We start from the raw sequence: 12,835 nt of genomic DNA, 5'->3' as shown, positions 1-12,835 counted from the left end.
CTCCTCTCCTACAATATATTTGTGCGCTTTAAACCGCGCTCCTCCCGGGCTGTGTGTAAGCCCCACGCCACTTGACATGCCCTGAGCCTCCCTCCGCGTGTGTGTGCCTGGGCACGCACTTGCACGCTTGCCTGCGGCTTTGCCTCCGTCCCCAGCTCCGCTCATGCCAGCGGCGTTGCACACCCACATGTGCCGGTGCGTGTGTGTGCACGCGTGTGTGCGCACATGAGAGGAGGGGAGCTAGGGGAGGCGAGACGGTCACATTTATAGGAGGTGGCAGCAGTCGTTGTGAAGTGCGAAAGCAAACTCTGCCATCTCTTGGACTGCTCCGACAGGACAGACCGCCCTCACATAATGCCATCTTTCGATGAGGTTTTGAAGGAAGCTGGGGAATTTGGAAGATTTCAAAAGAGGGTCTTTTTCCTCCTTTGCCAGACAGGCATAACATTTTCTTTCCTGTTTGCTAGTGTGGTTTTCCTTGGGCAGGCACCGGGCGATTACTGGTGCAGGATCCCTGGGGCAGCCGAATTAAGCGAACGATGTGGCTGGACGCTGGAAGAGGAACGAAACTTCACAATACTGCCCCTGCGCCTGGGGAACGGGTCCTCCAAAGGAGAGTGCGAGAGGCTGGACGTCGTGTGGGATGCCTCTGTCAGCTGCGCCAGCCCACTCGCCCACTACGGCAATCACAGCGTGGGCAACCTGCCGCTCACCACATGCCACGATAACTGGGTGTATGAACAGCCCCACTCATCCATCGTCAGCGAGGTAAGGAAAATCCCCATCCTCTAGTCAGCGGTTTCTGTGCTGGTATGGGATTACTGCCACAAGGGTCGTTGCTTAGGTGGCTGGTTTTCCTTCCCGGATTTGTTCTGTTCTGAGTCACAAGCAAATTGGGACAATGAGTATGATCAAGTGTCAGCATCAAACTTCCAGGGAAAGATGAGCTGCTCTGAAGAGTGGCTCTCCAAAGCCAATCAAAGCCAAACACCCCACACAGAGATTGCTCTGTTGTAGAGGGAATTAAAAAGAAGAGTTAAGTCCTTGCAGCTGAGGCTTCTGGTGTTCAATTTTGGGCCAGCAACTTTGGTGGTGTAAATCCCAGGTGCAGCCGATACCACTTGACGATCTGGATCACTGTATATTATCCATTCTCTGTATTTCCAGTACCGAACATTTAAGTCTGGAGGTAATTAGAAAGAGTGGTGGCAGACTGCCCTTTTGCGGTCTGACAGGAGTCAGCAGAAATGATTGTGCTTACCAAAGGATAAAAAACAAACACACATTTTCACTCAAAGCTATCATTCAGCTTGTCCTGAAATGTCAGAGTGAGAGAACTGCAGGCTGTTACTACTAGTGGTAAGGGCTGGCAAATGTAGTGGCTTTTTAATGAGGCTGCGAAAAACCATTTACAATGCTTTGCTAGGAGATCCTCTGTGTAATCTGCAGTCGTGCCATGGTCTGCCTCCAGCACACAGGCTACGCACTAGAAGTGTGTATTTTAAGGTCATCCTGAAAGTAATGTTCACCAATGCAGTGGTGAAAAATATGAAGTGTGCTTAGAGGGGTTGGCAAGGAAATCATCAAGGTGCACCACAAAACGTGTCGGCACAGCTGTGGGCTCTGGCTCCTTCCTGTCTCATGAGCCTCCCACTGTGGTTTTTAACTAGGTGCTTGCACTGGAGCTGTGCCCTCTGAAACATGGAGCAGGGCACAGCAGGAGAAGCTCTGAGCAAACACTGAACTGGAAAGCAGTGCCTATCCTGACCTTTCCATTCACCATCCTTCCCCCATCCAGCTGGGACCCCTGTATCTGCTCATAGGCTTCAGGCTCTTCAGAGCAGCAGCTTTGTGCCCTGAGCACCACGTCCAACCTGAGCAGCTTTAGGCAGGATCTATGCTCAGAAGAACATAAATCAGAGCATCTGGCTGGCCCTAGAGCAAAGCTTCAGAACTGACTTTTGTGTGCAATTGCCAAAATCAAGGGTGCTTGGAGGGCCGCAAGTCACACACAAGGAGCTGGTGTCAAAATTTGGTCCCTGGGAATGACCTATGTCTGCCCATGCTGAGAGTGGCAGCCAGGGCTGGGTGTCAGGAGGACGAATGCTGCTCAGGAGCCACAACCTGGCTCCACAGCAAATGGTGGGAGGCAGCTGCGGTGGGAAGGTTATGCTGCTGCCTCCAAGGTATCTCTGCTGGGGGACTGCTGAGGGGTTAGGTCCTAGTATCTTTTACCTCGGCAATCTGTGCTAGCCATTCTCCTCAGAGCTTAAAAATAAAAATACAGAGATTCCTTTTCTTTTGTTGTTGCTCCCCCCCCGCCCCTTCAGCCTTGCTATAGGTGAAAGCCTGTAAGTTGTGTCCATAAGATTGTGCTCAGAGTCCGTTTATGATAGCAGTTTGTGTATCTAGCAAAGCCACTGTGATTTTCCAGCAGTGCTGATCCACTGGGTACAGCAAAGAGAAAATGAAATCAGTGTTTGTGTTGTAGCAATAAATGGGAGTGAAAGGTTCAATGTTCTCTGGTGAACACCTTTCCATCCACGCCTTCTTCCCTGCTTCTCCTGGGGACACCCTCCAGGGTCAGGGGAGGGAGGAGGGATAATGGGATACTTGTGGAAACACCCTCCACCCGTGGTCCCAAAGGAACACACTGGGAAAGCCAGGGAATAACAGCCTGTCAGTAGCAACAGGCTGGAACCATCTGTTCCCTGTGCCAGGGCAGCAGCTCCCGTCATCAGTGTCACTGCTGCTCCTAGAGGGACTCTTGCTTGCCAGGGGCACCTCAGCCGGAGCGTACTTGACTGTGACCTGTGGCACTTGTATGCTGCTCCCAGTTTTGCAACATTTGCTGGATAAATCACATCACACGAGGCTCAGTTTCTTCATCTCAAAAGGAAGATTGTGGCACGCCCATCCTGGCTCAGTTGCTTTGAGATCAGCTATTAAGAGGAGCTTGATATCTATTAATGTGTTACATATCCAGCAAAGACAATTTAAGTCCCAGACTTAATTTAGCCTCCTTTTGCTCATCTGAGGCTCTAACAAATCATGACTCAATTTAAGCAGGCGCTTGCTCTGTTTCATCAGGTCACCAAACGTCTTTTCTCATGTATCTACTTGTAAATGCTTCATTTTGTCCATGTGTGCAGAAATGTTTCTGTTTCTTTCAACTATCTTAAGATTTCTGGCACTGTATGTCTGGGTGAATCAACAGTGGAAGTGACCAGGGAGATAAAGTTATAAGAATGAGTTACATGACAACCTGAAGGAGTGGCGTTCCTCAGGGGTTGGTACTGTGACCTGTACTGTTCAACATCTTTGTCAGCGACAGGGACAGTGGGGTTGAGTGCACCCTCAGCAAGTTTGCCGATGATACCAAGCTGTTTGGTTAGGTAAACGCTCTAGAGGGGAGGGATGCCATCCAGAGGGACCTGGACAGGCTGGAGAGGTGGGCCCAACCCAACCTCATGAAGTTCAACAAGGCCAAGTGCGAGGTCCTACATCTGGGTCAGGGCAATCCCAAGCACAAATACAGGCTCAGCAGGGAATGGCTGGAGAGGAGCCCTAAGGAGAAGGACCTGGGTGTGCTGATGGACGAGAAGCTCAGCATGAGCCAGCAATGTGCGATCGCAGCCCAGAAGGCCAGCCATATCCTGGGCTGCATCAAAAGAAGCATGGCCAGCAGGTCAAGGGAGATGATTTTGCCCCTCTACTCCACTCTGGTGAGACCCCACCTGGAGTACTGCATCCAGCTCTGGAGTCCCCAACCTAAGAAGGTCATGGATCTGCTGGAGCATGTCCAGAGGAGAGCCACGAGGATGATCCGAGGGCTGGAGCACCTCTCCTATGAGGAAAGGCTGAAAGCGTTGGGGCTGTTCAGCCTGGAGAAGAGGAAGCTCCGGGGAGATCTTATTGTGGCCTTCCAGTACCTAAAGGGGGCCTACAGGAGAGCTGGAGAAGGACTTTTTACTAGGGCATGTAGTGATAAGACAAGGGGGAATGGATATAAACTGGAAAAGGGCAGGTTTAAATTAAACATTCGGAAGAAATTTTTCACTTTGAGGGTGGTAAGGCACTGGAACAGGTTACCCAGAGAGGTTGTTGAGGCCCCATCCCTGGAGATGTTCATGGCCAGGCTGTACATGGCCTTGGGCAACCTGGTCTAGTGGTATGTGTCCCTGCCCATGGCAGGGAGGTTGGAACTCGATGATCTTCAAGGTCCCTTCCAACCCAAACCATTCTATGATTCTATATGTTCAGGGAGAAAAAAAAATGGGGGGGGTAAGGAAAAGTCAGGATACTGAAGGAGTTCTTCCAGGCCTATGGCAAGCGCAGATCTGGTGCAGATTTGTAGTGTGACAGCGGAGGCAGAGGGCAAATGCAGCTGTGTAAAGCCTCTGCTGGGAAAAGATGTCATATGATAGAGCAGGTCTGGCAGGCAAACCACAGGCTATTGCAATCAGTTCTGAGCACCCCGGAGAAGATAAATCATATAGCTGGAGGGAATGATTGGTGAGGAGTTGTGAAATGAATGGTATTGCAGTACCTGACTACATTGCTGATTTGTGCATGACAGGAGCGTGCTGCTTGCTGGCCGCTTTGTCATCTTAGACAGCAGTCTTCTGCAAAGGCGTTCACAGTAGCATCAGCAGAAGGAAGCAGAGGAAAAAAGGGTAATGTGGACTGATAAAAAACACTTACTGCTTTGTTAGCAGCATCCGAGGTGCCTGCTGCATCATCTACTGCTGCAGGACTCCTGAGTCTCAGTGCTAGGGCTACAGTGGGGTGCTGGGAGAATATACCAGGGTATTCTTCCTTCAGGATTTGAGAAGAGCAAAGTCTGTTAAGAAATCATCACAGGAGAATCATAGAATCATAGAACGGTTTAGGTTGGAAGGGACCTTGAAGATCATCGAGTTCCAACCTCCCTGCCATGGGCAGGGACACATACCACTAGACCAGGTTGCCCAAGGCCATGTACAGCCTGGCCATGAACACCTCCAGGGATGGGGCCTCAACAACCTCTCTGGGTAACCTGTTCCAGTGCCTTACCACCCTCAAAGTGAAAAATTTCTTCCGAATGTTTAATTTAAACCTGCCCTTTTCCAGTTTATATCCATTCCCCCTTGTCTTATCTCTACATGCCCTAGTAAAAAGTCCTTCACCAGCTCTCCTGTAGGCCCCTTTAGGTACTGGAAGGCGAAAAACATGGCAAAGCCAATTAGCTTGGTCTAGTGATAGGTGACAGAGCACTGCTAAAGGTTCCTTTTTAAAATCTTCTTTTGATGAATAACAGGCTCTGAGAGGAGGTCCCTACTTCTGCAGGGACACGCCTAAGGATCTCTATGCTCCATTGTTTTAGGTCAGGCTTTTCCGTGAGGGCAATCCAGATCACAGGAGGAGTTGTCCACTGGCACCGCGCACACAACCCAGCACAGTGGTGTCTGAATTAGAGCCAAGCAAACCTGATCTGGGATGATGTAAAGGTTTTGAGATATCAGCAAAGTCCCTCGCTATGTGTAAAACTTGGCAGCAACCCCTCCAACGCAATGCTGTCGCAGGTGGTCGATCTGCACAGCGGACCTTGGCCCGGTGCAATCTTCTCCCGTTTAATTGAGCGGGTCTTGCACAGCACCCTGTGAAACTGGAATAAGCGGCTGCATGCGTCAGCGGTGGGACGGGAACCCAGTGGCTTCTCAGATTTTTCTTGGAGAAGGAGGCTGAGTGGGTAATTATTGAGCTAAATCCATTCCTGGCTTGTGCCAGCTGATGCTGATGAAATGATGCTGGTCGTAGCAGGTGGCTGGCACTGCTTGGGGGGCAAGGCTGGTGACAGCAGCACCTCTTACAGGGGGAAGAGAGCAGGATGGTCAATGTGGTCATCAGCAGCTACAGCACAGCTGGCATATTTTAGGCTTATTGGCAGCCTCTGTTGGCAGGAGTTCAGCAGAAGGGACAGATTCCAGTATGCCCTGTCTGCAGCAAGTCTTCACACCGTAAATGATGTCATTTCGAGACCTGGCAACAATTCATTGCCAAAGTGTGAGGTCTGAGGTGGACAAATGATCATCTGAACATACCCTATTGCACCTGCTGGGAATAAATCTTACTCCTCTGCTTGCCAGCTGTCTTAGAAAATAACAGTCAGCCAGCATTTGCAGAGAAACCTGTAAGCAAAGCAATAACGTTTGTCTCATAGTTTTTACAGTCCCTCGGAGCAGGAGCCAACATAGCAGTCAAGCACAGCTGGTCTTTTTGATGTCCTCCTCCAAGGCATTAAACAATGCAATTCACCCTCAAAGTGTTGACCCAGTGTGATTATTGTCATTGGCATGGCAGTACCCTGTCTTATTTCCACTGTCATGGTGGATTAATATTAAGCAGTGGAGGGAACGGGGGAAAAGGACAGACAGAAGAGCAGAGGGAGCAGCAATTGCTGAATGTCTTATGAAGCTCAAATTAAACCTTCCCCATATGAGAGGGGCTGGAGCAGTTCCTCGCATGGGTTACGCCAGTGGGGCTACATTTCTGCCACTGCCATTGAACCAGATGCTACGGGCTGAGAGTTTGGGCCTCGTTTTTTCTTACTGTTTTTAGGACAGCTGCTGTTTTCCCCTCTTTGGGAGATGGTAAGTTTCTCCACCTCCCTCTTGCTTTGGTCACGGATAGACATAAGAAAAAAGAAGGACAGAGCAGGTCTTCTGTCCTAGAAGGCTCAATGAGTCCAGGTGATGTGAGTGGCAGGGACGGAAAGGTACCTGCTGGGCCTTGGGCCATACTCGGGAGAGAAACCTCCAAAGCTTTCAATGCTAAGCTGTTCCTCAGGCCTTGAACCACAGTGCCCCAGGAGCAGGGCATTTGTGCTGTTAAGTGCTTATCTTGAAACAAGAGGTGGAGAAGGACAGTGTCCTGGCTTAGTCCCTTAGCACTCTGACAGAAGTTTTCACAGAAAGGGAAAAAAAAAGGTAATTTCTCTCTTTCCACTGCATGCGCTTGCAGGGTGTTTTGTTGCAGGAAGGATGTGTGACAGACAGCAGTTTGACAGGCTGGAGGTCAAGAAAGATGGAGAAGAGCTGCCCAGCAACAAATAAGGAATATGCAGCGACAGTCTTCATCTCCCCAGGTTTCCTTAAATGATGAATATTGTCCTAAACCATTTGTCACTGGGAGTGGAAGGGTAAACCAGCCTCTGTTTGGCCATTTGTATGAATGTCATTTAAAACGTTGGGGGGGCTCGTTTATGCTGTTGTAATTGGGCTGAGGAATCTCTTTATTGACCAAAGAGTTTCATCCATCACTTTGAAATATCATTGTAACAGGCAGTAAAGTGCTTCCAAACTCCTACTCAAAGTTGCTACATTTTGAGGAGCTTTTAATGACATGTTGTCGTTTAAAGCAATGCATTACTACAGGGATAAGGTGTGCTGAAGTGTTCTGGGACTTGCTCACTGCATAAAGGCCTCTCAAGTACCAAGAATTACAAGTCTGAGGTTAGTCTGCATGTCAAACTACAACGGAAAATGTCTGCCGTCTGCCAAAGCTATGAAGCAATGAGAAGTTGCCACAGCCCCCATGTTTCCCACTCATTAGTCATGTACAAGCATTTCTTCTGGCCCCATCTCAGCCAGTTCCCACTTCTTTCCATAGAGATTACTCCAGTAATGGAACTACAGAGGCCCAGTGCAAAACCTCTTCGTTCTCCCAGGGAGGTCTCGCTCAGGTGGTTTGCTGCTGTTTTAGAGATCAGCAAAGTGCACCAGCGCAGTTCCTTCCAGCCGCACCACTACTACTGTAAATCTGCACTGGGATTTTGTGTTGATGTTCCAGCCTCTAGCCGGTGGGAAAACACTCATCTCAGGAATGTATTTCCAAGCAGGAGTGTATCGCTGCCCGTGCTGCAGGGCTGTCAGGGTGGGACTGATTTTCCCCAGTCTGTAAAGGACTCTATAGAGGGGATGTCCTGAAGGAGATGGTTCCTGCTACCTGTCTCTGTTGGCAGCACCTTACTTCTGCTTAGGATGTCACCTCATTGCCAAGGCTAGGAGGAAAGGAGTGCAAATGTGGATTGTTTATCAATTTGGGCAGTGCAACCTTTTTTAGCCAACTCCCTAGACGGAGAGAGGCCAAGCTGAGGCACACAATGCTTTTTGTCCAACAGTGGACAGAAATCGTGCAGGCGAGCGCAGGACTGAACGCAGAGATGAATTGCAGGGTCGTGCTGGGTGTGTGCATTTGTGCAGTGAGGGACTTAGCAGGGAGCATGGCAATGCTGAGGAAGAGGACACGTATCCTTATCTGCAACTGGCCAGCTGAGCTAGCTCACCCACTCGATGATTGCAATGGGAAGCCAGCTAGCCAGGTTTTAACAGGGTCTAGGTGTAGCCAATGCTATACAGATCAACAAACAGGCTTAAGATCAGAGGCGAGAACCCCTAAGGCTTTCCTTACCTTTTACATATCCTTCGCCCCACACTGCAGTAAATGTTTTAGCAACTAAATTTCAAGGCTATGGAGGAAAGGGGACTGAACACAGTGACATTGCCTTTCTGCTGTGTTGTCCTGGGTGAGCTTATTCAAGTGAAAGCAGAAATGTTTACCTCACAACATAGACATGCACTGCGAGGACACTGTGAACAAACACACCTACAAATGTGTAAGGAGGACAGGATGGTAAGCTCTCCTTACTCCAACATCTACCAAATGTTTCTCCGTAATGTGTCCCAAATTCTGCAGCAGCAGGGGTATGCTTTTGCAGCCGTAGAGGCGGTGCTTCTGAAGGGAAACCTCAGCTGGGTCCCAGCTTGCCAAGGGCTGTGTGATGCTCAGCAATGAGCCTCTGGTCTCACATCTCTTATGCAGCTTATTTTCAGTTGGTGTGAGCTATAGCTCTTCTTCCCTGGGGTTCCCAAACTGGAACGTTCAGAAAGAAAACAAAAAAACCCGAAGTCAGACAGCTGTGGTCTAGACAGAGAGAGAGCCCTAGAGTGCCAATTTTGGAAACCAAGTAGGATAGCGGGAGGGTAGTCTGTGACATTTAAAGACCATATGCAGGGATTTTTTTGGTGTTATGAGAAGAACATGTACTTCCAGGGAATGGGATCTCCTATTACTCACAGTAGGAGATGGTTACTGACAGGGATAGCTCTTCTGCTCCTTGATACCACCAAATATTTGCATGGAAGTGCTCCTAGTCGGGGAGCTTCTCACAACGTGGACTGCATCTGCCTGGACATAGGAGCAGCCCGTGTGGTAGGAGTGTAAACATCAGTCCATGCATGGACAGGCATATGACCATTCAGAAACTGAGAGGAGGCACCACTCCGCTCCCTTTTGTGGAGTCTGCTAGCAAGGAACATGGAAGATATTTTGGGGGAGTGTTATATAGGAAGACTATGGGCTAACTGGAGACAGGCTGAAATCCTGGGTTAACAGATGCAGATGCTTTTTCTCCAAGTGATGCAGATGGGGATAACTACCAGGCACAACCAAACCAGGTCACAGCTGAAGTGGTGATATGGGTCTGACAGGAGGCTTGGATCAAAAAAAGATCTCTCCAGGGCGTGCAATTCTCTTTTAAAGGTTACATTCCCCTCTAAAGGTTATGTTTGCAAACGAAAAGCAAGACATTAGCAGGGTGATGACTTAAATGCTAGGTTCTATGTCAATCAAACAGAAAAGGTCTGAGAATGCTTATCTGTACCAGAAGTTATTTAAATACTTAGAAAATAACAAAGCGCAGGACTAATTTAGGAGGGTACAGTTAGCTATTGTTACTAATCTCTTCAGAAAGAGGTCACAGTTTCTCAGAAGTTTTCTGTATTTTCCTATTTCCCAGAATATTTAAAATATTTTACTATATTGTTAGACAAGAGCTAGCTTCAGCTGCTGCCTAAATCATCTGAAATTGCTGTTCAGATAAAAGAATTTTCTCCTGTAAAGATAGTTTTCTTTCTCTCTTTCTGGCACATATTCATTCTCCTGCCCTCTTTCATCACAGCTTATTCATTACCTGTTTACAATAAAGAGGGATCAAATTATTCAAAAAATAAATATAGCCTTTGAAAAAAAGGATCAAAAAGTCTAAACCTTGAGGGCCAGTGGCTGCAGTGGGTGCTGGGGCTGATCCCTCCTGGCGGCTCTGGCTGCTTGCCCGGGCATGGCTCCAGCGCTGCCCGGCACAGCCACCCACCACTACCCCGGGAGCTGAGCTCCTCAGCTACCTTTGTAGCTTTCCTTTGCTCCTCGAAGGGCAGATGCCTTTCCCGGGAGAACAGCTCTGTCATGTGCTGAGGGTGCTGGGCTGACACCATCCCACAGCAGGGTGGGAAGCATGCTGCTTCTCCCGGGGGGCAGCCGCCCACCTGGCACTGCTGACGATGGTGCTCCCTTTGCTGTCACTTGACCTGCCGGGATAGTTCCCTGGGTCTTGGGAAACTTGGTGTGTCCGCTTGGGGAGAGCTGTAATCCCAATGCAGTTTAGAGGTGTTAGAAATCTGGGGCTTGGTCTCTGAAATCAACAACTGAAATTAGGGGTGAGTGGATTTTAAGGGACCTGCAATGTTTTTATTTATGCATTTTATGTCTATGTAAGCATCATCTCATTCTGACATTGCTTTAACGGTTTTGTTATTACATGCACCTTTTAATTTTGTTCTCATGCTAATTTATTTCTGTTTCTGGACAGGCAATAGCACTCTCACTCCCTTCCCTGTTCTCTCCTCAGCTGTTTTGGTTTATGAGGGGGAGTCCTCTCTCATGGCCATCTCTGTCAGGAGCAATTGCAAGTGTTGGAGGATGTTTTGCTCTCTGACTTGGGAAATTCAGTGAAGGGCTCTAAAACCTGGTCCCTTATGAAGCCCTCCCTGCCTGGTATTTCTCTCCAAGTTTTTGATCTTTCAAGGAGCTCATGAGGTGCTGAGCCATCTTAATCTTCCCTGGGAGACAACTCACTCTGCAGAGCATGGTTCAGGTCTCTCTGTTATTCCTGGGGACTGCTAGCAGAGAGGTGTGAGGGCTTCTTTCTGTGCCTCTGGGGAATGGTGCTCCCAGGGTGACTCCACAAGCATCTGCTGGAAGCAGAATATAATTGTGCAAAGGCTCATGTTAAACAGTGTTCAGAGCTGGAGCACAGATGCAGGTTGAAGCTGGCCTCTGCTACGTTCCATCGCTGTAAACAATTTTTGAAAAGGACATGACACCAGGAATAATATGAGCGGGGAAATGCCCCCAGCCTGGTAAGAGCAGAGGGTAGTTAAAAACCCCACCAGAGATGAGACTCTGGAAGGTCAATGATGCCCAGGGATGCTGTGAAGCCTCCACCCTGTGAGATGTTGACAGCCTGACTGGACAAGGCCTGGAACAATGAGCTTTGATGTGAATTTGGATGTAAGCTCAAAGCAGGTCCAGCTGTGAGTGGGTGTTTGGATCAGAGGGATCCAGAGGTCCCTTCCTACCTAAAGTATTTCATTATTCTAGGAGGTGTGGGCAACAGCAGGAGTAACCCTAGGCAGCAGTTCACTCTCCATTTGCAAGCATTGAGCAAAGTCACTGGAGCAGCTCCCAAATGCTGACTTTCCACCCAGGCTGTGCTCAGCCCCCAGAGTCTCCCACAGGAAAAGACAAGAGAGTTTTCATGGCCCAGAACAGCCTGTAGTCAGCACAGCCCCCTCGGAGAGCCCGGAAAGGTGGCTGGGGAAAGCCAACGCACCACAGCCAGCTCTGAAGCCACCAATAGGAAAGGGCATGAAATGACAGCATTTTGTAAAATAGTCCATGGTGTTGGGTGCTGAGGTCTCACTAGAGCTGTCACCTGCATGGCAGAGCACAAGGTCTCTCCTGCTGGTACTGGTCTGACCAAAAACCCACAGGGGAGAGTGCAGTTATGTGGTGAGACAGGCAAGAAGAGTGAAAGACCTGTGCTTTGATGTCCCAGGAGAGCTGTTGTTGGATGGTGCAAAAGTTCAGCTGAGCAGCAACATTCAGTACCTGAATGTACCACCTGCACCTGAAGCGCAGGCCAAGCTGGCCAGAGGAACCATGCCAGTGACCCACCGACCAGGCAATGTGTATACCTGTCCATGCACATACAAGTCCAGCAGCTGTCCAGATGATCCCCTTGCTGCATACATGGCAGTGCCAGCATGTCCAGCGTGGGCCCTGACTGGGGAACCTGCACCAGACATGTGTCCTGTGAAGTGTCTAGCTCAGTACAGCTCTGGCTAAGTCAGAGAAATTTCCTTGAGCTCATGTGAAGCCACTCTTCCTGCTTGCCCTCTCTGTCTACCTCTTCATGTGATTATTTCCTTTTCTGTTAGACTACAGCAGCGCAATTTTGAAGCCGATATTTTCTTGTCGCTGTTATTTAGTCCTCTGGTAAGCTGTATTGTCCTGTGGCTTCAGATGTTCCTCTGAGAGCCCCAACCTCTGCCATCAGCACAGTCAATTGTATTGCCTTCTAAAATCTTTTAATGCTCATTCTCATGAAAAACTCTGCTTTCCACAGCTGCATCTTTTGATGCTATTTGCCGGGGTTGTCATAGTTTTAAGAAACAAGAGGTTAAGCAGTGTTTAAAATCTGAAAGTGCTGCTTCTTGTTCAGGCTATTTTAGGAAAGCATTGCTATAGCCTTTGAGTATGACAGCTGAGACCAAGTTTTGTTTCTCTCAGAGGAAGCTGAGGTTTCTGTAGCTCCTGCTCAAGATTTACAGAAGTGGAAGCCAGATGTTGGCTGCCTGGCTTGGCTGAAAGGTGGCCAGTCAGGCTCCCTGGAGTAATGGGGTTGACATCAAAACCATGGCTTTGTTTAAAGTCAGTGGGGGTGGGATATGTGTCA

General features: G+C 48.9%; 1 protein-coding gene across 1 annotated transcript in view; it reads left to right on the top strand.

Moving 5' to 3' along the window:
- Positions 1-354: 354 nt before the first annotated feature.
- Positions 355-12,835, top strand: part of SLC22A3 (solute carrier family 22 (organic cation transporter), member 3) — a 30,979-nt gene continuing 18,498 nt past the window's right edge. The window contains exon 1 of the mRNA XM_009895514.1: positions 355-768. Within this exon, the coding sequence (XP_009893816.1) occupies positions 355-768 (414 nt within the window). The remainder of the gene's footprint in view (positions 769-12,835) is intronic.

Source organism: Charadrius vociferus, unplaced genomic scaffold (genome assembly GCF_000708025.1).
Source record: "Charadrius vociferus isolate BGI_N301 unplaced genomic scaffold, ASM70802v2 scaffold142, whole genome shotgun sequence".
Taxonomy (NCBI): domain Eukaryota; kingdom Metazoa; phylum Chordata; class Aves; order Charadriiformes; family Charadriidae; genus Charadrius; species Charadrius vociferus.
Note: the sequence above shows the minus strand (reverse complement) of the source record. Positions and strands in the feature narration are given on the sequence as shown.